Here is a 26979-nt window from a genome sequence, read left to right on the forward strand (position 1 = left end):
TGGCACTCTGTGTCTCATCACCATGGACATAAATGTGTAATAAGCACAGTGTACTTTGGATTTCTGCAGATCACAGAACACAGCAATGGAAGAGTAACAATTCACTTTCATATTTTTGTTTTGTTTTGCTCTTCTCCAGAATACATTACAGTTTAAAATATTTATTTGGAAAACAACTATTTTTAATGTGCCAAACAAGCCAGCTTCCTACCTCCCCCTTCCAGCTTCTATTTCTTCTCTGAATTATTCTTTCTAATGATACTTTCTCTTTCACTTGCAAGACCAGGTGGGTAGAATGATCACAGAAGTTCCTTGATAAGGTAGCAGTGTGGTAAATAAGGGTTGGAGGAAAGCAAAATGCATAGAAGAGGTTGGGAGAGGTAGTTTTTTTGTTTTTTTTTAACTGCTATATAAAATACTAATCCAAAAGGCAAGGGAAAAAGATGGAATCTGAATGATAAGAGTATGAATTCACATACAGAGAGGGGAAATTTCTCAAAGAGTGATTTAAAGAATTATGATAATGCCTTAGAAATAAGGCGGCTATGATCTTGTGGAAAATTCAAAGACAGATAAGGTTTAGTGAGTTACAGTAAGACTAATATGTTCACTTCTGTAAAAGATTAAATTAAGGCCATGATACTTATGAGTTAGGTCTTAAATTTAAACTGTGGAGTGAAATTCTGTTCAGATGACCATGAAGGTAAATGGAATAAGAAGTACTTAAAAACTAAGATAAATAGCTACATGTCTAAAACCGCAACAGACTTATTCTTAACTATCCGTAATGGAGAAATAAGAAAATCTTTGGACAACTATTCACAGAAATAATTTATAGAAATATCTAATTAATAGAAACTGTATGAAATCACACTGTGAGCATATACAAGAACTTAGCCATAACATTTCAGTAGATCACCTGAGCAGTGAGAAATTAACATTACTTCCATCAGGTACTAAAAACTTCCAACCCGTAACCTGCTTATTTTTTGTACCCCAAAATGTTACTCTGGTATCTTATAGGATTTCCTTAGAATCCTACCCAGGACAAATCCAAGAAAGTGGAAAACCTAATACTGTATCCTGAAAGCAATGATTAAGAAGTAGTAGGGAAAAAAGTTTGCTTTCTGGATCTTAACAAATTTAACAGATTTACCCCTCACAAAATCTAGAAACAGCTGTGTGAACCTTAAAGAACTGGAAACCTGTTGACTAAACCCAGGAGTACTGAAGATTACTGGGAAGCTGATCCTTCTTTTGTTTCAGAAGGGAAGCAATGTACAATAATGGACATATACTCAGAACACCTAAAGCTGGGAGAACACCAACTTTCCCCAGATATTTCTCCTGTAGGAGGTGCAAGATATGAAAAACACATGAAAAAACAGCAAAAATCCTATGTGTATATATTTCTATATATGTATATGTGCTTATACAGTGTGTAAAAAGTGTAATTTCTTTTAGTTATATATCATGTAGCTCAATTAAATTTTCAATTACCCCTGTGTTACCCCAACAGGGTTGCAAGGTGCGGCAGAATCTTGAATTCTCCCTTTTTTTTTTTTTTCTTTTCTAAGAAACATGCACAGTGTAACAATCCTGATTATTTGGAGAACAGTAACATTTTGTGTGACATGATTAGTATTTATACTAAATTATTCAGAATGATGAAAAAATGACATTTGGCTTTGACACAAAGTGCACTAGAGCCCATAAGAAGTTTAGTTTCTCATTAGACCAGGCCTCTAAAACTTTATGACATATTACGAACATGTGATTTCATTGCCTCTGAATTTACATATGATAAGCAAAGTAAATAGGAATGGGATTACTTCTCCGTAACAGTGATACATTATTAGAAATAATTTAGTGCCATATTCACCGTATGTCAGAAAGGAAGGGGAAAGGGAAAAGGAATTAGTACAATAAGTTCTCCCACTTCCCCTCCTTTTCTTTTATAGACCAGAAAGAAAAAATCAAAATTCAGAGGACAGGATGGTGGGAAGGTGAGATGAGAAGAAATCAGGTGTGCAGTCTAGGGCAGAACAGATGTTGACAAGCTGGGCTGCTAACCTCGTAAAAGATGCAGGAATAAGGACGGGGAAAGCTTTACATTCCTCAGCAGGCCTGGATTGTTGGCAAGACCTGAGGCATGGTATCCACTTAAAAGATTTTACTGGCATAACCATATCATTTAGAAGTGTGAAAACAAATACCACCCACATCACTACACTCTACTGTAAATGTAGGTCAAGCAGCAAAACAGCCCATTCAGAGACTGGGCTTATACTATACCAGTTAAATGGTTTTGCCAATAAAAGCTGTCTTTCTGCTATGGGTGTGTGGGAAGGAGATAGTACCTTTTAAAAATCTTTTCATGTCTAGGCAAACTGTAGAAAACTGGAAGCAGTAGTAGCTACTTGATGGCAAATTGGGAATACTATCTCTGAAATTAAAAAGCCCACCTGTTATCATGGTAGTTCTCAAAAGTCAGCACTGAAAGTCCTTTCCTATGGGACTTTTGCCTACACTGCAAACAGATACATCCCATACCCACTTGTTACGCCCTTCCTCACAACACTACGTTTTGATTTCTTCTCCTTAATTTGGCCCTAAGAATCACTCCTTCCCCCTATATCCCTCAGAAATCAGTTGGCTGCTTTCAAAGAAATTCCCCTAGGCCTAATTTTCACAGGGTGTGACCCATCTAACTTTCTTTGGCTGCCTTTGAGGCTGTCCCAACTCCAGTGCCTCTGAGCCCAGCAGAAGTCAGGAAATGAGAGCATATGGTAAATAGTCTAACTCACACTAGTTTGGCTTTCAATTCTAGCATGATTTTTCAGTGTTTTGCATCTAGTAAGATGCCTGTTAACTTAAAAGGCTCTGGTTCAAGAGAGTAAACACAGTGACAGTGGATAGATACCAGCATAGCAAAGCTTGTTGCTAAAGCAAGCTGGGTGTGCCATACCACAGGTATATGATATGTCTGTTCAGTTTTGTGACAGATGAAACCCGAGCTCTGAAAAAATTGATCTGCTATGGTTTAAAGCTCAGTAGGCTTAAACCAACACAAACACAATAACCAGTATTATGTTTCTGAGCACATCCAGAGCACTCAACTCACCAGCAGTCACATGTTTACAGATTGGCAACATATGCCCAATAACAGACAATGAAACCAGTAATAGACAGTAAAGCCTGTTGTAAAGCAGCCATTGCCCCTATCAAGAAAATGCCTTTTAAAATGTTACCTATTTATACTTCTTTTTTCTCTTACTCTCTCTTTTGTGGAGCCAGGATGGATGCTAGAAAAGAAATAAACATTTATTAGAGTGGGCTAATTTCCAAAAGGAACATAGTATAAACATCTTTGCCCTTCATTTACCTGATATTGACCACATACACAGTGTAATTCCAGTTCTGGAAAGTACGGTTTAGCTGGAAAACAGGAAGACATTGATCACATGAATGGTGAGATGTTAATGGGGATCTTTGTTGCTTAAGACAGAGTTAGAATTTCACCCTTCTCTCCTTTGAGAAATCCCCTTCAGTTTTTCAAAGCAAAAAGAACATTGTCCCATTTCATTGAGGTGATTGTTATATTAGATGTACAACTGGTAGTGAGAAATGTGGGCTTTTTCACTAACAGAAGGAAATCTCCATAGGGTCATGACACAGTGTACAGTTGAGTGCACAAGATGCTGAACTTGTCCTTTTCTCCCTCTCTTCCTCATCTTAAATTCTCAGAAACACTTTGATTAGAAAAGATTTACTGACAAAACTGCAGGGCAAATTTTCACCCAAAAGTCTACAACCTTATGATGATCTTTTTTTCCGATCTTTGTACTATTTATTATGAGTGGGCAATGGCTGCTCAGTTTTTCCCCAGGAGACACTTTTGCATACCCTCTCAGGCCCAAGGGACCCCTTTCTAGATTCTTTGGCTCAGGCACCTACGTACTTCCCCTGGCTACTGCTGCTAAGAAAACAACCTTGGCAGGGGTGGATAGCTGCATTTCTGGGTTGTAGGTGACTAAAGGTGGTTTCTCTTCCTTAGCTTCTAAAAGCTGAAAACTTCCAGGTTTATTAAACAAAAAATAAAGCATAATTGCCATATATTTATAACAACATATTTTCATGTAAGTAGTTGGTATAGAGACTACTTACAGACTGTGTGAGTGCCACTATGTGAATGGTCAAAAAGGACAGACAATATCTGTATTCAAACAGGAGAAACTTTCAGAGGCAGGAACTTCCACTCAAAGGGCCTAGGAAGAAGCTTATGTCTGCTAAAATGGGCAGAAAAACCAGGGGCTACTAGAAATTCCAACAACTCACCTAGGGCAGAAGACTTCTGAAGTAGAGAACATTAGGGAAAATTGGAAAAATGTATTGCCTCACACAAATGAACACTGCGTGCTTTTTTAAATTTCCATCACAATATAACTTCAAAACTTCATGAATATTTTGGGAGAAAAATTTTGCTCTATATAGTTATGTTGGAACTTAGACATCTACCTTTCAGTGGACAGTTCTGAACTCTCCACATGTTCCAAAATGTCAACTAGTACCTACATTTCTTAAGAAACTGGCTGGTACAGTGGAGACATTTCAAAATTTTATTGATAGTACCTAGAGTTTAATTCATTACTGTGCAAATCAATAATAGAAAGATCTTCAGAGAACATTTAAGAATTAATTTAAGAATTTATTTAGTATTCTCTCTTTTTTTTTTCCTTTTCAGATTGATAACATCAGTAGAGCAGATTCATATATGTAAACACACAGGAAAGAGAAATTAACTTACCCATTCTGCAACCACATCATGTACTTTTGACACTGAGTTGGAGTTGGAACTAAAGACAGTTATAGATATCCTGTAGAAAAGCCCACCTGTCCATTAAAAACAGCATGATAATGTCAGAAATTGAGAAAATTACCTTTTTAACAATATATCTTTAGTGTCATGATGAATATAAAGATTCAAGGATACCTCAAGCTCTTTTAGTCATTATACAATTTGGAGTGAACAAGCCCTGGAGGCTTGGGCCCATTTTCACCAGTCCTGTCGAATTAGACAAGAATTCCCTCCCCTTCCATATTTTTAGAGACACTTGAAATGTGACATGGGAAAATCATTAACAATGTACATTTAAATAGTATTTTGCATATGCCTTTACTGTGGTGTGTAAAAGCAGGATCATGAAAGTGTTATGAATTTACAAAGTAATCATAATTACTGAAGTCTGCAACATGGATAAATTCTGCTCTCAGTCATATTGTTATAATCCAGAATTCAACCACTGCAGACTAGACATAAAACTTTGTGAGAGCAGATAAGGCTGATCAAGTAACAAGACTTGATGTAACTTGAAAATAATAACTGAGGACAGAATTAGGTGGGAGAAGGCATACCAGTTCTTGTTTTCACAGCATAGTCTTTGTTTTTTGGCCTGGTAATGGCCAGATAAAAAGAGAACTCACATTAGTTTTACAAAACCGGCAGCTGAACAAACCATTTTCAGTCACAAAACACATAACACTTGGCTTGGGGAAATGTTATATTCTGCAATTATTTTTTTTTTAATGGCACTGGGTAAATATATATTGTCTTTAAGCTCATGAGTTGGTAGGCAGTATTGCAAGATTTCACATCTAATAAATAACATCAAATTATCTCATAGTTATGGTCTGTATTAAAATTCTATACTTTTCACAAGTCAAATTCTTTTCATTAAGCTACTAAAAGTTCTGTACATTATGGTTGGATAAAATTTCCCAGGATATGGGGGAGGTTTAAGAGCTTCTGGATCAATATACTTGCATGTATGCATACATGTAGCATTGCTTGGTTCAGGGCTGCTACAAAATGAAGTTGTGGGTCTTGATCACAGATAAATGTATTTATATGAAACTTATGTAAATCTTACAGAGACATTACATAGGACAGAACAGGACATGACAACAATTATACAGAAATCCCCTTCTGTCTCTCAATTGTAAAGGAAGTACTCTATCTTCTGAGTCTAAACAAAAGAACTTTTATTGTAGTTATATATGAGGAGCAAATGTCATCATCTTACAACTTCATAGATAATAATTTTACAAGAGCTTGAAATAAAAGTATCTGGAAAAAACTGAAGTCAGTATTTTCCGATTTAATTGTGCATATTGGGTAGTATCCTATTCATGAGCTGGCTTGAGTATTGTTCCTTCTCTTCATTATGGAACAGATTCTATGATCACTGAGATTAGTATGAAAATTCCTCCATGATAAGATACTAAAGAATCAATTTCTTACAGGAAGAGGGTTTACCAGTTACCTTCTTTGGCAAGCTGCGATTAAATTTTAGATATGAGTAGAATGAACTTGCTTGCTTTTTTATTTATTGCCTTTTTTTCCCACCCTTAACTCAGGAGATACAAAAATTTGGTGTGCAGTTTAAACGGAAAATGTGTTTTAGTTTGTTATTATTACTGTGATTGTTTCAAATGAAAAAGAGAAAAAAAAGTCTTTGGAAGTAGAAAATTGGGCAAGTTGAAAACACTTGCAAGACCTGGATCTCATTTATATGTATATACCTATGTATATACATGTATTCATTTTTATATGTACAATGTACCTTTTATATGTGCTACAGAGATATACACATACAGAAAGTGTGCATTATATATATATATATACTCTTACACATTCATATATAATTACATATAATTATAATTAAAACTTTATTTATATAATTATCCATATGGACAAAATCATGTTAATATAGGAATATGCAAAGTATTTTTAAAATCAAACATAGTAACTACAAACTAGTCAACAGCTTCAAGATCTCCACCAGATGGTGACCCAAAGCATGTTTTAATGAGGTGAAAAAAGAACAAGAACAAAGAACTAATCTATATTTTTAAACACTCTCAGGAGACTGCAGTGGCAGATAGTGAAACCCAAAAATGATTTCTCACTCTCCAAATTAAACAGTGGAAATCCCACCTCAAAATGCTGAATGAAAAAAAATATTTTTATGGGCAGAAAATGGATGAAAAGTAGCCAAAGATAACTGGAAAAAAAGAGGACAAAAAAAACCCTGGAAAAACAATTCTCCCACACCGACAACCAACTACAAAAATATAATGATCAATGAAATGCCAGGACTGATTTATTAAAATTCTGTTAAATAAATTATCCTAAAGTTTCTTTTGGAAATCCTTTGCTTTTTGAAAGTTAAATCCTCAAAAATATATGAATACTGTAACTGAAAAACATTCATGCAATCTTGAACAAGAAAATGGCATAAAAATATATAGAAAAGATGGCAACACAATATTATTCTCACAGTCTCATGAGAGCTGTCTTAGAGGAGTACACATTAATGACATTTACTATTACTAAGGTGCTACAAATTCCCTTCTACTATAATTAAATTACTATTCTAAAATTTTTTGCTATGCTAAATGGATCTATATCTAAAGGATGAAAGTCAGCTACTTCTATGTTCAGTCTACCAACTGAATATCTAATATATAAGATCATCCGTTTTTTTTCTATATCTAACTTAACAGCTTGACATACTGTAGTTGACCTCAGGTCGACACAGGCAGCCCAGCTCAGTGAAGGAATAACATAAACACGATAAAAAGACTGCAGGAGAGCTAGTAAGTTGATTCAGTGGTGGGTAAGGGGTGGTATTTTGGCTTGTTCCAGATGATAAACCAGTCAAGGAATGAACATGTGCCAAAACTGATGACTGATGGTACATTACAGACGAAACTGGCATTTGGGACTGCATGAAAGAGCGATGAATTGTTGCTTCAGGTGTTGTCAGAGTGTCGTTCAAGATGGTCTCTTTGTGCTGAATAACAACTTCATTGTATGAAGATGGCAAAGGTATTGCATTCATTATTGCAGTTCTTGATGATTCCAGAATAGAAGCGAGATTTACGGAGCGTCCATTTTCAAAATCCAACACATGAGTACTAGCAATATTCAGAGAAGTCATTCTTTCACTGTGCTTGCTAAAGGATCCATACACCTCCGAATCCCATTCGGAAAGCCTCAATATGTTTGTTGACATCAGAACAGCAGAATTCCTTATGTCTTCATTATCACCAATGATTTCTTGTTCTGCTGCCCATAGAGAGTATCTCAGATTGTTCCCTTGACTTTCAACGGAGTTTTGTCCTAAAATAGTTGGATGACTTCTCGGTACTACTGTTGGCAAGGTTAACTCTGCTACATCCCACTGAGGGATCAGGCTTGGAGAAATTGTATCAAGATTGTTCTTAAAACTTTGTGGGAGTGGAGGTGTCGAGTAGCTATTAGGAGGTGCACTGACTCTGTTCTTTGAGTCTGAATAAAGAAGGTGCCTTAATTCCAAAGACATCATCATTGGAAGGAAGTCAGAATTCATTGAATTGATGGTTTTTAAAAAAACATTTGCATCTATTTGAACTTTAATTCTTGCTTTATCAATAGTATTTGTTAGAGCATCATTCACTGAAAGACTTTGAGACTGCAGTGACCCATGTGTTCTTGCACTGTCTACCAAACTCTTAACCTGTGTATTGATCAAGAAAGAAGCTTGGCTATCCCTTGAACGTGAAGGCTGGGTTCCCGAATGTGCTGGAAGGACAGAAACAAGCTGCTTACTATTGTTTAGAGAGGTCATGTTGGTTTGATCACTTACTAAGTCAGTTCCAATTTGCATGTGCAAACTATCAAATATTAATTTTTCTGTGGAGTTTTCAAGGACCTTACTAAAGGGACTTACCTGCACCTGTACAGAGAGTTGGCTCAAAGGTGTTTCCAAGGAAGGAAAAGGAAAATAAAAATAAAATTCACTGTTGGAAGATAGGGTTAAGTTTGTAAAGTTCACTGTTGACTGCAACTGTGACACTGTCCTGACACTGCTTTTTGAAATTCTCTTTGAAAGGCCTGGAAAAAATGAACTAAATATTTGTTTTTCCAAAGCTGATACATGACTAGAAAAGTTCATTTCTTCAGCCCTGTGACCTAATAATCTGATGGCAGATGTTTGTTCAGAGATACTGTCAGATTTAGCAGGTGTACTAATGGATGGCAATCTCTCTGTTGGGGAAGAAAGCAGTTTATTAAATGAGAGCCACCAATTTTCTGATGGGTCCCCAGAAAACACTTGAGATGCTCCTTTCACATAATAGGAAACAGTCCAGAAACTTGCTGTTAAAGAAGGGGAAATGTCTACATATTTTGTTGAAAAATTCAAGTAACCTGAATCCCAGGAGCTGCCAACTCTACTCGTGTTCTCTGGTTCTAATATGAAAAAAGCTGATCCTTCATTTTGATTACTATCATGAATTGCATCTAAATTGTTCTCCAGTACTGTGTTTCTGAGGGTCTCACTTGGCTTTTGAAAATATACTGAACGTTTTAAATAATGAGACTGGTAATCACTATTAGATACAAATATGCTGTTACTTTCCAGATATATGTCAGTCAATGATTGTTGATGAACAGGTCGGGTCACCACAACATGCTGAAATGCCGAGCTTGCCCAGCCTGTTCCTACCAGAAGTGCTGAAAATGTTAGTAGTTCTTTGCCGTGTTCTAGGACTGAATTTGTCAGTTGGATATCAGGCATAAATTTTGTGTCTGTTTTTTTCATGTTTGGAAAAAAAGTTGTCAGGTTAGCATGTGGAGTCTCCACAGAGGTTAGATTTGTAGAGACTCCTGAATAATGTTCCCTAATGAGCATAGATTTTCTAAACTGAAATTCACTGTTTGCTGCTAACATAGAAAAAGTTCTCCTATCAGCATTGCCTTCTATAATTTCCAGGTAAAAATTTTCAGGTGCAAGGTCTAGCAAATCTAGCCTACTTTTTTGGAATGTCGATTCCCCCTCTGTAGGTGATATAGGTAAGCTAGAAAGAGAATGATGACTGTCTTCTTGAACGTCAGAGGGGACATGATGATGAAATACAGTCTCACTCCACCAAGTGATAGGCTCCAAGACGTCACTTGTATGCATGAAATTGGTTGTGTCGCTGTTGGAGGACGAAATCCACACAGTTTCTTTTTTGTGTGCATAACCAGTGCTGCTGCTGCTAACGGGAGAGCGGAGAGCTGACTCAGAGTCAGAATGATCTGGCCCATCTGCCAAAGTCGGTGCGAGCTCTGCATTAGGACTTCCGTTTTGAAGAAGTGGAACTGCTGCATTCACAGCAGGCTCCATAACAGCATCTGTTGCATCAGAAGTGTTATGAAATAAACTTCTAGAAGCATCCAAAATATTTTTATTTGGTAACTGATTCATCACAGTATTATCTAGGTCCATTATTTCTGTAAAAGCAGCCAAGGTGTTGTTGCTGGTCTCCTCAGAAGCAGCTGATGTGTACACAGTTGGAAGAAAAAAGCTGTATGTGTTTTTTCTCTTTGGGTTCTCATCTGCTGAGTTTTTACTGAAATGGAGAGGCCTTTGTTTCACTGGTGAAATAATTGGGGTAGAGATAATTCCTATGGTTTTGATCCCTTCTATCTTAGACTCTTGCTGTCTCTGTGGCTGTGAACGGGAGGATTCAGGTGAATTTCTCTTCATTCTGAAGATAATTGTAGCAGGAAGTCTGAATTCCTGCAGGTCTGTGTGTAGTAAGCCACATAGTTAATGGACTAAAGAAAACATATCCAACTTAACTGTCTGTTCTTGACTGTCTGCTCTTGGTCTAAAAATCAACCTACCAAGAGTGGAAAATGATGCCAGTTAGCTGAGTGAAAGTTTAATGTGCTTCTACTGTACACTGTATATGAATTTGGCTTATTTTTATTTGGGAAGTTTCAAAGCCAAAGAAAGGACTTAATTGTCTAGTTTTTATTCATACTAATATTAATATGGCATTCAGTTCCTTCTGTAGTTACAAAATTCAAAGTTAACTGCTGATGGTGAACATAGAGTGAGTGGCTCCACAAAAAAAGAAAATAAACACAATTTGGAAGAATTTTTCAATATTTTCTTCTTCCTACTACAGCTTAGTAAATCCAAAAAGGCTGAATTTACATTAATTCTTTCACATTGTCTACTGTACTCTCTGATTGCCAATGTACGAGAAATGATCTGCCAAGAGAAAAAACACTCCAAGAATTTTAAATCCTACAGTAACAACTGATGCATTTGGGAAAAAAACCAAACGAAACTCAAAAAAACCCGAACAAAAAACCCGAACCACAACCCCCTCTCTGCCGACCCCGATTCTAATTTACTTCTGTGGAGCACACTGAAAAAAATAAATCTTTACAAAAAAATATCTCTGAGCCTCAGGTTAAAACTGCAGAAATCCAGCTCCATGTTAATAATGTTTAACATCTACCTTCTACAAACTAACAAATACTTTAGCAGTACCTCACAAAATGATGCTAGGTCTCTAGGAGACAGTGATGTCATAGAATTTGAGAAAACCTCAAAAGAAATCCCTGCTTTTTTTTCCTGTGCTAATAATAGACTCATTTACCACCTTATTTTTTCCCTCAATCTTTCTAAATGAAAAGTAAACGATATCTGATAGTGTCAACATTTTCCCTAGTAAAGTCTGATCCAGCTATTCTTGAAGTCAGTGGAAAGATTCCTGTTGACTCAGTGGAAGTGGCTGTGCTCCATAGGAATGATTCCACTTGGCTCATGTGCTCAACTAGTGAGGAACAATCTCAGCATCCTACCACCCTGGATGCACAGGCAGGGGCTACACAATGCCTCATAATCTGCTGTCTTAAAACATTTCAAAAACCTGATTCTTTTTGGACCCTTTTTAAAAATACTGTTCCCTTCTCTTGTCCTTTGCATGGGTAAATACAATGGGTGACATGAAGTGAGTCCCCTTCACTTCCCCCTACAAGAGCCAGATTAACATGATGCAAATAAACATTGAGTTTGGTTCTGTTCTCATTTACACCATTCTTACATGGTCCAGTAAGGTTCTTCAGTGTAATTTATTTCAGTGTAAACAAGACCAGAACTGAGATATGACCCTTGACATTATGATAGTATGAAAAACACACCTTAAAATACAATAAACTTGCTGTAGACATAGTACAAGGAAAAATGTAACACAGGATTTCTTACCATTGTTTGGCTTATCGTTTCTATTAGTATCAGGCATGTTAGTGGTGACAGTGGGTGGTGTAGGAGTAGTAGCATTTACAGTAGCTGGTAATAAAGATGAGAAAGAGGTGAACTTGAATGAAATATGAATGTTAATAAGGTAAGAAAAAATGGGAACAATGCATGACAATGTAAAATGAAACCATTTGCACACAATGCCATAAACGTTAAATGAACACATTTTTTTCTGCACAAAGTCATGAATGGAAATGAACTGAGGTCTCAAACCTGCAATCTTAACTTTAACTGACTCCAGTGGGAATTTTGCCAGTGTAAGGGTTCTCTTATGAGAGCTTCAGATCCAAACAGCTGTGCAAAGACCAGAAAATAGTTCTTAAAAGTTCTAAAACGCCTGCACTTAGAATATTGCCTGTGAAAAGAATAATTGTCCCTACTCGGTGACTGAAGATTATGAAAAAAATATGAAACTAAAACACCCATGTAAGGATCCAATTAACTCCATTGAACTTCATACAATGAAGAGAATTGAAATCAGACTTGGAAAAATTGGAGTAGAAAATATATTTTGAAAGCTTCATGTAGGATCTCAGCCATACTGTTCTCACTGGCACTAACAGGAGTCATCCCACACAACTCTGGCAAATGTTTCCCAGGAGAAACAGCTTTTCAAATTCAGAGTGAGGAGCCAAAACTGCAAATTTCCCCCACAGTGGACTGGGAGGGTATACATGCTAGAGGAATTCAAAGATAATTTCAAAGAATAATTTGGAAAATAATTTAGTTTTATCTAGTAACTCCCAGGGAATGCAAATCCACTCATTAACAGATTTATTTTTTATCAAAAACACTTTTTTAAAATCTGAAGGTTGGTGCAGTATAATCTCACAGTGTCACACATCTTCAGCAGATTTTGATCAAGAACCAATCTGGAAGGTTAATCAATTGTATTTTAGTCAAGAAATTGCACTTTAGACTTTCTGTTATGTTGTTTTAGCTAATCTTTTGAGTCTCAAAGTCATAAACTCAGGTCTCAGCCTCATGTTCAGGCTTCAGTGAAACAAGAAACTTTGGGAAAGATAAGGAAGAGTTGGAGACTGCAGCTAACAGGTTCTAACTGGGAAACTGAATATATAAAGTGACACCCTATCAGACAAAAAAGCTCTTCTTCGATGTGTCTTGAGTGCCATATTGTCTGAGAGACAAGTTTTAAGGCTTCTTACTGATTACATCCTCCAGCTAACACTGTTAAAGGAGGCATCTTCCAATGAATGAAAATACTTGCTAAGCATAGCGGAGAAAATGGCTTTTTCATCATCCCGTAGCTGACATAATCTGGCATCCACAAATTTTGTTACTGGTGCTATTGCACAACATACAACAAACAAACAAAAGAATCCAAACTGGCCTCCCAGTTTAAAATAAGTTTGCAGTGCTGACAGACAGACATCTCTTTATGATTTTTCATTAGTATGACAATAGCGATGATGATGAGGAACAGGGTAAATCTGATCTGTCACTTCCAAAGTGACAAACACAGAACAGCAGCGACACTTTACCAAACACTTTTCAGAGAAGGAAAGAATATTACCTTTGTGAAAGCACTCATAATGTTTATTGAAGATGTGATGGTCTAAGAAGTTAAGAGAGGCAAGTTTGAGAGGTAGCATCTTTTATTAGAGGCAATATCTTCTACTAGACAAGTTAATAAAGCTGGAAAAAAGGATGAGGCTTTTAGAAATGCAGGCTTGTTTCGCTGTAAGTGTCTCCATTTCTGTAGCCATATTAGGTGACCTAATGAAAGATATTCTCTCTCCTTTCACACCACGCCATTTTGATAGAGGAGAACTCCCAAGAGTTCTTCCAGGAGAACAGACAAAAGATCTATATATGGTGGTTATATTACCCTTTACATAGAAGAAGACTAATACTGAATAATTGTTGCTGTCAAATTTACATACAGTATTTGAGTAGTATTATTTAGAGCATATTGTGCTTTGTGAATATTATGCCTGAAAATTACTGGTTAAAATCGGATTATGGACATAACTGGCATTTTACTTTCCCTATGGAGACCAGTACAATATGCTCCAAGAACCTGAATCAAATTTATCTCAGGGAAATCCAGAAGAAGTACACTGAAGACTGACATAAATCTCTTACTGGCTTCCCAAGCAGAGTGCATTTTCCTTTTTATTTTTAAGCTAACATTGATTTACTTGTAAATGTTGGTTTTGAAAGAGTTCTGAGACTTCCTCCTCCCTTTTTATATTTTATTCTCTCCTGTCTCCATCCTCCACCATTCAGCCTGAAAAGAGTTACAGAGCTAGACATTATTTTTGGTGCAGCTACTGCTGCGATTAAAGTTCAACATAGAAGCCCCCTCATGAGCAGGCCTGTGTTAATGAAGGTATCACGGAAATGGGCTGATGTTGTTCATGACAAGAATTTTTCTAGAACTTCAGCCTCTAAGTAGAGTGGAAAGAATTAACTGTGCTTGCATGTCCAGTAATTCACATGGCATGGAAATCTTTAGGGTTCACCTGTGTTCAACTGAGCTGACCTTCCAAAAGACTTTATGAACTCTTATATGTGGGGATTTTTACAATATGAAAGCACCACTAAGTGCTGTAACAAGAGTCTCATTGACTAATAACTGCTGGGTTTTGCAGTTTGATGTCAAATTTTTACCTACTAATCTCAAAGTATCTAACCTCAAAATAACTTACTGGAAAAAAACCACCAAATAATAGTAATTTCCTTTATTTACATCTGCTCATTTTTTATTTATAGCTATGCCCACTTCTTATCCTGGTTAATATTCTACTGTCAAAATGTGCAGGAGAAAAAGAGGTGGAGAAAGAAATTAAAGCAGTCAATTAATTTTGATATAATGAAGACTATTTGGAAAATGCATTATCATGGGATTGATTTCACATATTGTACATCCAGGACACTCACACACTTTATGAGACTAAGGAATTAATTTCCTTGCTATTTCTTATAAAAGTTAACACTTTTAGAAATAATTAAAAAAAGAAATGGAATTTAAAAAAATCAAGGACAATAAAGATTTAACAAAGATGGAACTGTGAAAATGACCTGGACTTCTTACCTTGGCAAAGGCTTCCCAGGTTTGCACAGCTGGTTGGTTCAATTGCAGAAGAGGGAATTAGGTATGAGCCTTTAGAAAAATCAAGTAAACTAATTAGAAAGCTTTGGCTGCTGGACATATAATTACCATGTCTTTAAATATATTATATCGTTCAGTGACACAGTCTTTTCCTTAAATTCTCTCTGTGGCAAAACTGATACTGCCATTTGCCTATAAGACTCATGTGCTTTCATTTTCTGCTGCTGCTGGGGTACCCATGAAAACCTCACTGACTTGCAAGTTACAGTCACTTATGCATTCTCCTCTGGTTTTCTTAGCTTTTGCAACATCCCATTAAATGAATGCAGCTTGCGTGTACTCTGTGGAACAGCTTTAAGCGGAGGGGTCAGTACGGTTGTAGGATCTATGCAATCTTCATGAGCAAGAACATGCACCTTGGAGAAGAAATCACTGCTGCTGTAGCACAGGTTACCCACCACACACTTATGAGTAGTCTGCCTGTGACAGACGCCAAACAGATAAAAGATGATTAAACTTGTTCTCTGCCCAGGGCGTGGGCATGATTAATACCTTGGTATGCATGATTTATAGGGAGATAATGTTATAAGTCTCTATCTCTGCTGAATTATTCGTAACAATGTGCACATACTTTGGCGATCTGGAGACAAAACCAGGGCATATAAGAAGGGCTACAGAAAAAGAACTGGTGAAACTGCACTTTGTGTATCCCACTGGTTCAGCTGCAGATACAGCTGGTTTTGCACACTCTGTTGAAAATAATGGGGCCATAGAGCATGGCACACTCTGAATCTACTGGGAGTGTTGCCCTTTTGACTTCTGCTTTACCATTCAGAATCGTATTGACTCAATGAGGTTCTCTCATGAAGCATTGTATCCCTGCGTAATATTAAAGAGCCACCACCCATCAGCTCGCAAAGATAGCTGGGAAAGTATTTCCTGTGGTGCAAGAACAGACGAAGCATGGGGCCTTGATGCAGAAACCATGTCACGTCACAGATACCGTTACATGTATTGCCCACAAAACATACGGTAGAATTTAAAAAATGTGATTCTCAGCAAATATTAAAGCGCCTTTTTTTTTTTAATGGATTGAGAGGTATGGGCAAATTCACTTCCTTGGTGCACTTCCTATGAACTTTTTTTGTTTTTCCCAAATGTGTTTGCTAATATTAAACAAATAACATCAAAACCTGTTGTAAGTTCCTTCTTCTGGCTCTGTGTCAGGGAAAGCTCACCTGAAAGATGTCTTGGAAAATCTGTGGATATTCATATTTTCTTCAGTGAGTATTTAAAAAAGGATTGTGATTCTAGTTGGTGAAACTAAAAAATGCAATCCAACTTTACAAAACACTTATATCACAAGACTGTATACTTTAAAGAGAAGTATTTTCAGTAAATATGTTCAATAAGCTGTTTTAAGTTTTATTTGGGTTGAATTCTGGCCAGACTCATTTTCCCTCAGTGTTCCCTAAAGAAAATACAATGATCTGGATGCAGGCAGATGCTTGGCTATTTATGAAGTCAAGTGGAATGGACAGCAACGTGAACAGCAGATATGGACCTGTATTACAGACATTTTGTGTGATATATCTCACCCACTTCAAATGTCTAAAACTCAGACATCCGTATCTGCTCGTTACACTAGACTTTCTTCATAGTCAGTGGAGAACAGGCACTCCTACAGCAAAAAACTTCTGATTTCACTGAGGCATCTTCTTCAGTATGAGATGCACTGACCTTTGGAACAGCCTTTTTCATTCCACTCTTCATAAACAGCACTAAGTGTAATTTGCTCAGCCTGAAACATAATTCAGCTGCCTTAGGCAGACAGATCCCACACTGCGTTAAATCTGTCAGTGAAATTAAGAATTCCTCTCGCCTTTGGGAATGAAGGACCCAAATGAAGAATACATGAAGCAAATGCTATTGTAGGCATGGACAGACATACAGCCATGCTACCCTTAAAATGAGTAAGTCATACCCTGCTATAGGTGTAGCCAGTGCAGGCTCCAAAATCAGAAGTTGATTCAATGTTCCTCAGTTTTCCTTCACTGAGCTCCAAACTGATGTTGTTACACAGCGATCATTACCTAGGCTACTTGTTTTAAAATTAGTCCGGATACCCAGGCTGTGTACATATACCTTTAAATGCAAGCTGTGCGAAGGTACGGCAATAAAAACAGAATTCCGTCAAGTCTTCCAGAAACACCCCACCATGATTGCACAGCTGTGAAAACATTAGTCTAAGGAATAAACTAGGAGAAGGTAAAACTATGAAAAGATTATCTGGAACAATTTTCCAGTGTTTTTATACTCCATAAATCTACTTGTAAAAGCTTTGTCTGAAAACCCATGAAAATAATACCCCTTGAAAAATGTAAGCACTGTTCAGGCACAGATATGTTGAGATCACTCATAAATGCTTGGTTTGGTTTTTCTTAAGTTACATGCCGCTTCCTGGGGAAGCATTATTGGAGCAGTGCTAAAGCCTCTTTTCTGCATAAATCCTTCCATTGCTGCTAAATGAAGCCTAAACAGTTAAAGCCATCTCCCCACTGCCAGTGCTTTATTCATGGTTGATAGCCTGACTCATCAACTCTCCTGGTTTTACAATGAAAGCTTTCATTTAAGAAGATGAAGTGAAGAAAATTCTAGCAATTCAATTTCTGGGATTAGAAGCCATTTCTGAAATGGCACTGCATTCAGTATTTTCTTTTAGGAAATATTCTGGTTCAGGGAATTCTGTATCATAGGGACTGATTTAACAACTTTGAAAGAAAAAGCCTGATTAATGAGTTAGGTTTCTTATAGGCTTAGTTAGCAGAAATAAGAATGCTTATATATAGATAAATTTGAAGTATCTATACTATTTGGGCCTAATACATGAACACTAACATACGTTTTCTAAAATAACGTACTGTTGTAAGGAAACCACTGAAAAATGACATCTCAAAGAATAAAGCTGTGGTATGAGACTAAGTGTATTGTTTCTATGACCACAACTATATTACATTTGTGTCACAGGACTGTACAGTCTTCAAGAGAAAGAAGGACAAGACCTGTACTCCTGTCAAAATTAACTGAGACTGCAACTTTTGCAATTCTTGGTACGTTGTTTAGTAAAAGTGTTGTGGTAGTCTACGTGGTATAACAGTGTAAGAGGAGTAAGATTTTCTGGGAAGTTATTTTCTGTCAGATCAGTTCATACTGATGGAAAACCAACAACTTCTGTGTCCAGAATGCCTTCATCACTCACAGTCAATGTTTAGATTAGACTTTTCTTTGTTCACGTAGATGGGTGAAGGCACCTAATAGCTCATGTTTTTACAGAGGTATTGCTTAAATTTTTTAGCAGGCTGATGCTGAGAGCTATTACAGGGAGTCTGGCTGTGAATGAGTACACCCCATTTTGATTTGAGGAAACTAAGGCAAGCAAGATGGTTTTTTTTAGCTACCTTAGTCCTTCATAAGCTATTAGATACAGCAACTAGCATGCCCTAATGATGCCAGTTTCTGTTTTAAGCTAAGAATTCTCAGAGCACTGACAGATACTCTGTCAGGAGACACACATACTGACACCATTTAAACTATGTTTAAACTAATAAATAAAAAGCTGTCAAAGGAGCAAGGAGGCAAAATTAGAGAGGACAACGTTAGATATGAAGACAACCCATGTGGCTCAGAAAGAGCCAATATTTGTAACTCGTTATGTAATGTTTTTGTGATGTTTTAACATATTTGTATTTGTTACAATAGGAAGGCTCAGACTTCATGGACATGGCATGTGACAGCAGCTGATTTTCACCAGCATCATATATGCATGTATAGGCTACTGCTGGCCATGATTCAGATTTTCTCTTATGCATGTTATAACTATCCAAATATCTCTAAAGTTTTCACTAACCAAAACATTCTTTAACAAAAAAATACTGGTCCAAACTGACAAAGATTATTTTTTTCCCCTGGAAAAATTGTTCCAGGAGAAAATTGTCAACCAGCTGTAATAACATATACATATATAAAAATTACACCTGGACGCTTACAAGAATCAAGCATCTGAGCCATGAAATGAAAATAGATTGGACAATGTATTAACATTTATCTTCTGGAGTAATCTACAGAAAGACAGACCTTCAGTAATTATCAGTTGAAAGAAGGACTGACATTACGTCATCAGGAAGATAAAACCCAATGATTCTTATCTAAAACTCACCCTTCTATTCTGCCTCCTCTAATTTAATCTTTTCTCATACTTTTATGTCTTGCACACGTTGCTGTCTAGTCACTGCTTTTTCTGGCTTTGCACAAACAGCACAAAGCTAGCAAGTGCTCCTTCTGGCTAATCGAAGGGCCAAGGGGTAGGTACCAAAACATTTACCAACTTTACTCTAAAAACATTTACTAAATCGTTAGTTAACATGCTTTTTATTCTCCAGAGACCACTGTAACCTTACTTAAGTTAGCAGATACATGTCTGTTATCCCCATTTCGTATGAGTAGAAGGCAAACAAACAAACTGCTTAGGAAAAACTTTGATCTGCAGATCATTTCAAGCAGCAGCTCAACATACTTAGGGGACTTGTTCTTTTCCTTTAAGGGAACAGCTCTATGCCCTTTCAAAGCCTTTGTGTATAGTAAGAGTTGAGCTAAAGTCTAAGAAAAGTAAGACCTAGCTGATGTTCTTTCACAGGAACTCTTTTTTTTTTTTTTTTTTTTTTTTCCATGCTGGTATATGATATGCTCAGCACAATGCAGAAGTGTGGGGGGAAAATAAGCAAAAAAGATTTGGCAAGGCGTACTCACCACAACTCAAATTGTTTTCTGCTTTCAGTGCTGAAGTTGGAATACTCCAGAATTCATTTTCCCAGTCTACAATGTTTCCTTTCACATCACAGCTGAGGTTGGCCAGTGTTTGCGCATTCATGGTGAAATTCCAGAGGCGGAAGTTGTAAATGTCCCCATTTAGAGAGTTCACTTCATTGCTGTTAGAGCCCAGCACCAGCCTCCCATTTCCAGGAATAACTTTGCCAAAGATACCTGGACAGTACACTATATGGTAGGTGCTTTTGGCATATATGCCTATACTGCCTGAGAAGCTATCCCCTACGACACAGAGCTGTTGAAAGGTCCCTGTGAAAAACTCTGCATTTTGGGGCAATGCATTCTCAAGGATGCACTGTGTGCCTGAGATGGATAGAAAATGGCCTTTTGTGGTCTTCCCGAAGCTGAAGAATTCTGTGGACAGTGCATCGGTGTAGGAGAAAACCTTCCAGTCATCGTTGTCATCGCTACTGCCCTTGGTTGCTTCAAAGCACAGTGTGAACTGGCTAAGCTCTGGCACTGAGACCGTCTCTGCCACAGACACAGCATCCACATCGGGAACCTGGGGAATGATGACTTTCTGATTCCTCAGAGAAACAGCGACTAGAACCAAGAGCAGATAAACAAATTAACAACAAAAAAATTCATCATATAGAAACAAAGGCAGACTGGCAGCAGTTTAACGGCAGGCATTGAAGTAACATTCATGAAATCAAAGATTTATCAGGTGTTTTTTATCACTGTAATATACCATTAGCACACAAGAAGGGAAATTTGGCACGGGCGTACACTCAGCACAAAACATGCAGAGCTCCTTTTCAACTGCACAGAGATTGCTCAGTGTTGCACACAGCTAACAACTCCTGAAGCTGCACTAAGAGCAAGCAGTATTAGGACATATTACCTACTAGCTTTCAACACTGCCTCAGCTCACTTGATAAAAATTACTACTCATTCATCTAGTAAGGATGCATTAGGCAATGGAGTAAACCAGTTATTTGAAAAACACATCGTGACTTGCTTTTAAGATATATTATTTCAATTACTTGTTTGCATGACTGCATTTACACCAATGAAGTTCAGGCATTGCTTCTTTTAAATATTGCAATAGAAGAAAGCCCACGTTACACTCCTTGGCAAACTGAAGTCTTTTGTCCTCGAATTCAGCTAATGGGTTTCTGCAAAGCATTAAGTATCTTCTCATTTTGTCTCCTTATGGTTAAATACTGCAACAATGTATTCATGATATCCAAGCTGTTCACTACTTGTTGGTATTTGTGTCAGCAGTTTTGGATTTTGCACAAGTATGCAGAAATGGTTAATCCTTTTGCAAATATGCACCACCATAAAGATATTTAGGCATGGGCAGAATTTTATTAAGTATTCTCATTTGCACTGGCAAAATGGCAGCCACCAAATGTGAAAAATAGTATCACATGACATAAGCTTTTCCTCCATGAGTATATTAATGCCAGTTCTATTCAGTCTGCTTTGGAGAACGCTGTTTTTCAAAATAAAGTGTCAATATGCTCAGTTTTATTAACACATTTATGGCAGCAAAATTCTTCTAGCAAATTTCTCCACATAAAGAAGTTTCAGCTTGTCAGTCATGCAAAGGCATCGAGGTCAACGAGTCTGGATTGCTGCAGTCCTCAGTTTTATTTCTGGCTCTGCAGTTCTGTGGCAGACCACATCTCCAGCTCTTTCTTTTACACAATTTCACAGCGTATGTGCTGTAAGTGAAACTGTTTTTTGCTAGACCTGAAGAATAACTACCACAGTAGTCAATCCCTAGTTTCCCCTGGGAGTTTTCAGTGATGGCACAGCACATACATTAATTACTATACATGTTCCCTTCTCACAGTAAAATAAAAACCTTTCAATCTGAGAAGGTGAGACATGTGAGGGAAGGGTGACCATCATGCTGCACTCAGGAAACAAGACATATATATAGGGTATAAGAATTCTGAGTAATCTATGGTATTGCAATTTCCCTTTGCCAGCTGCTTGCGAAGACTCTGAGCTCCAAACTACCATATTTGGATATACACAAGGACATAAATTGACCAATATATTATGCAGTAAAATAATATAAAGCATTGTACATTATCCACCAACCAGGCACCTGGAGAATGGGAGGGACAAGAGAAAAATACTGGGTTTTTATAGTTACTGGATTTATTTCATAGATTTTTTTTTTTCTTTCCAAGGGCAAAAGTATGTTGTAACAATTTTATAGATAGAAAATGTGTTTAACTTTCCATTGAAAACAGGGCCATTTTTTCATGGGTTAATTATACTGTAAGCTTCTTTACGTAACATGGAAAGTGTTCCAGAAGAAGTATAAGGATTCCAGACTTGAAAAAGAAAAAAGACCATTCACATGAGCACTCTCCAGCCTGCGTTAGGGTGGTCAGAAGAGCTATGGACCACCTAGTCACATTTAAACAGTATAGGAAGAGAAACACTGAGGATGTTGCTTTGGTACAGAACAAGTCTACTCAAATTTGCCGTACTCATCTGACAGATTAAACCATTGGCACCTTCCCTGTATAGTGAAAGGACAAAACTGACAAGTATTTTGTCCATGTGGAGAAAACAGAATCCTGCCATCAACATTAAGCGCAGATCTCTCTCCTGATTACAGTTGTACAGTCAGTCATCATATTGATGAACTTCAGATGTTAGTGTTGGAGAAAGTGGTTATTCTCTGAGGGAGAATATACATATATCCTTGGAATATTTATCCAAGTGTTTAGACTACTTTCAGAATGATGTTACACTTATTCTGTTAGGAAGATAACTGGATTATAATGAACAGAATATTTTTCGGACACATTGCTATTTACTCATGAAGAATGTACAAAAGTCTTGGCAGCCCAGATGCAGCAGGAGTGACCAGCAACAGGCAGCTCCCTATTTTGAGATCCACATCTGCTTTTACAGGAGCGCTAGGACAACACGAACCCTGCCTCTACTGCTTTTTAGAGGCCTGAGCTTACTTGCAGCTGTCTCACATTTCATACACCCCTTTACACATATGCCATGCAGGAGTCCCTAGGCTGTATTTTACAATCCCTTGCAGGGAGAACTGCTTTCCTGACTGTCGATGAGCTTTTCAGCATGGTTCGATGCCTTGAGTGGTGGCTTCTGCTGTTTCAGGCTTCACTGCTTTCATCTGCCCTTTCACTGATGCTGGAAGAAATGCATCAACTTAAATGAGGTCTGCAAGTGTCTACATACCAAATACCTGTTTGAGAGTTTTTGATACTACCACAATGAATTGTGCTTTTAATCTGGGGTGTTGCAGTACTACTCAACTGTGTGCTAATTTTACATGACATTGTCTCAAGCATTTCTGCATTAAAAAGGATCTGTTGGCTCCCCTTCCTCTCCTTTTGGTGACTGAGCAACTTCTACTCACCAGTGGGCCTATAACTTACCCAGTTAACTGTTAGTAGAAAATAATTCAAATACCAGCACTTCAGCTGGCATAAACTGACATAATTCCCTAAAGATTAGCAAAACTGCATTAATTTACTGCAGCCGAGGATACAGCCCACACATCTGCCGTTTGTATGTTGTAGGAGGTGACAACCAGAAAAGCCAGCATTTGTGCAGGCAGCCAACTTGTTATAGTTAACAGGATGTGCTCTGTGAAACTCAGTTAGAAACCACTGTTACGTGAAACCAAGCAGTCACATAAAACCCGTTCTATTTTTGGCCAGTTCCCTCCCAGAACTTACACATTTATATATGTCTTTCCTCATATATATTTTGTCTTATGTACATATTGAATATTAGGATGTACCATTAATGTATTTTTAAATGCCATTTCTAGAGAGCAAGTTGCTGTGTGTCTTGAACAGCCCTTTACTTTCCAACTTCCCATTACTTTGTGAAACTCAAAATTGAAGAAAACTACTTAATTTTATTATTTACATATGATCTTTGCTGAGAAATGAAAGAACATATGAATATAACACTGTTCTCACTCTGGGAGAAATTAATGATTTTGCCTATGTTTGTAGTAGTAACTGTCCTGGTTTGAGCTAAATAGAACTAACTTTCTATTTAGTGATTTTACTTTTCAGCTCAGTCTCTTCTAAGTAGCTAAACTTGCTGAAACTAGCAGCATGTTTTTCCAGTATGTGCTGCTACAACTGATAATCTCAAGGCCAACTGTCTCACCATGGGTGCTGTGTCTGCACCTATGGGGGGGAAGTGGACCCAAAACTGACCAACTAGGTATTCTATCCCATGTACATCATACTTGGTATAAAGCCAAGGGATCAGGAGGGTCTTTACCCTTCTTCCATCTTCGACCCTTCCTTCTGTCTCGATCCTGCAATGGTGGAAGTTGAGCAGAATTCTGCTAGTTCATCTGCCTCTGATCCTGATTTGTGTGTTCCTACATCCTGCTCCCACCTGCTGCTGAGTTTGGGCTGGGACTTTTCCAGTGCCCTGCTCTGTAGAGCCTCTGGTGATGTATACATCATTGGGGGAGGGTGGGGGAGGATTTTATACTGGTTTTGTATATATATCTGTACATATCTGTATATATTTCATTGCTATTTACATTATTATCCTGTAGTATTATTGCTTTATTAAATCTGTTAGTTTTATTTTCCAACCTGTAAAGTCTCTCTCCCTTATTCTCTTTGTTCTTTCCTTCTGGGGAGGGGAGAGGGCTTAATAGAGAGCATCTGTCCAGGATTTAGTGGCCAGCCCAGCTCTAAACCACGACAGTAACAATGGTGCAAGCTTGACAATGGAGCTTTGAAACTCCATTGGGGACCTGAAGTGAGGGGATGTGCAGTCTCTCTGCTGGCTTTGGGAACTCTGTGCAAGGACAGGAGAGTGTAGCTCTGACATCTGCTAGGCAGATGTGTCTTAATTTCAGTTGTGTGTGCATGTTGATGTCCTGTTGTCTACATGCTTTAATAATCTAAAAGGAAAGCAGTCCTTTGTCATCCCATTACCAAGCTCCTTTTCTGTACGCATTGCCAGGTTAAACGTTACCATGATCGTTGTCTGTAACTATCTTCCGAACTCAGTGTAATTGCACAACTGTGGGCAATAAGCAGAATTTAGTTATAATTTGACCTAGATGCATGCAGCCAGCTCTCCTGGTGTCCATGGTCAAAATGAAAACTTTTTAGTAGGGCCTGTTGCAATAGGTCAAGGGGTTATGGTTTTAAACTAAGAGAGGGTAGATTTAGATTAGTCTTTGGAAAGAAATTCGTTACTGTGAGGGTGGTGAGACATTGGCACAGGTTGCCCAGGGAAGTTGTGGATGCCCCCTCCCTGAAAGTGTCCGAGGCCAGGTTGGATGGTGCTTTGAGCAACTTGGTCTAGTGTGAGATGTCCTTGACCATGAGAACAGAGTTGGAACCAGATGATCTTTAAGGTTCCTTCTAATGATTCTATGAAGCCTTTCAGAAAATTTTTAGCCTTTCCGATATGATGTTACCTTTTTTCTTTTCAGAACTATGCATAAATTTTGCTGGCATAATCAAGACTACTGGGGGTTTACTATTTTAATTATTTTAAAATTATTATATGTGTAACAAATATTAAAAGAAAAATCATGAGGAAATGGTGTTTATGACTGAAGAGATAACTGCAAACCTCCCTGTTCTGTGTTTCTACAGCAGCCAGCCAACCAACAGAACATAAGTGTGCTACAATAATATAAATGCTTAATAGAATACTAGTTTTCAGTCTAAGGTGTGTGATTTCAACAAAATAAAGCCTACCAAGAGCATGCAACTGTAAACTATAACCTTGAAATGCAATGAATGGAGAGTGGCATATGGGGTCTGCAAGTGATCATCATAATACCCTCTGTTACCTTGCTGCCCTTTACTGTCATGTGAGAGCAACTTCTAATTAATGCTTTAAACAACAAAACAAACGTCAATAATGTTATTTATACCCTTATCCTCTCCAAGGGAAAAAAGCATAGGCCTTTTTTCAGTTGGTGTATTTTTAAAATATAAGCACTGCTATCTTAGGAAAAGAAAGGTCAAGGAACTGGAACCAAAGGTAGACATTTTGCAATGCCAGTTCATCTCTTGGAGTTTATTCTAGAGGCTGGAAGAATCCCTGAGAAAGTTCTGCCTTCTGCACAAACTCCTCCTCACTGTGAGGAGTCTCACTGGGCCAGAGGTCTGGGCTGGCCTTGTTTCTGGTCAGCTAAGTTCCCTTTCATGCTCTCCTTTAGGTTTCTATGTCCCTCTGCAGTTACGCTCGCTGAAGGACAGGTGTCCTGGTTCTAAACTCTTCAGCGTAATTATTCAGGAAGAGGCACTGTTAGGCCTAAAATCTTCGCATGTGAAAAGTTTTTTCTAACATACTTGATGTTCTGTCTCAGAATAAAATAATATATTTTCATCCACAGAAAAATAAATTAGATAAAAAAAACCATACAAGAGAACTCTATAGTTTTATCCTGCAGCCTCCCCATCTCCTGTGTCACTTTCCCTTCTCACAGAGGTCTTGATTCCTGTGGAAAGTGTCATTCTAATTCTTATAGGATGTAACTGTTAGAAGGAAATAAGAAGGATGAAATGTTTTTGGTTTACTTACTTCTTACGTAGCTGGCATTAAAACCTTTCTTTTGAATACTAAAGTCGCTTTTAAATGACACGATCATTTCATTTTCAGTAGAGTTATAGGATAACCCTTTGGCAGTGATGCCACAAAGGTTCATTGGGCTTTCTCCATTATCTAATGTCAATGAATCATAAATGCAGCCTGGAGCTTCTTCAATGTCAAAATCAATAAATGTTAGCTGAATGATGTATCCATGAGGTGCCCGGATGATCCACTTGCACGCTTGGCTGTTGGGATAATCACTGGGGAAGCATGGAGAAGTGAAAATTCCAGAAGGATCAGTTAGCACGACCCTACAGTCGTAGCATCCGTGAG

The 26979-nt window shown here is 37.6% G+C and overlaps 1 protein-coding gene across 1 annotated transcript; it reads right to left on the reverse strand.

Moving 5' to 3' along the window:
* Nucleotides 1-3277: 3277 nt before the first annotated feature.
* Nucleotides 3278-26979, reverse strand: LOC104545924 (G-protein coupled receptor 126-like; the record flags this gene model as incomplete). Its single annotated transcript, XM_010191176.1, has 7 exons — nt 3278-3305; nt 3386-3438; nt 4808-4893; nt 12093-12176; nt 15205-15273; nt 20029-20649; nt 26638-26979. Coding segments are annotated over 7 exons (1283 nt in total), but the record flags the coding sequence as incomplete, so codon positions are not given.

Source organism: Mesitornis unicolor, unplaced genomic scaffold (genome assembly GCF_000695765.1).
Source record: "Mesitornis unicolor isolate BGI_N332 unplaced genomic scaffold, ASM69576v1 scaffold51138, whole genome shotgun sequence".
Lineage (NCBI taxonomy): Eukaryota > Metazoa > Chordata > Aves > Mesitornithiformes > Mesitornithidae > Mesitornis > Mesitornis unicolor.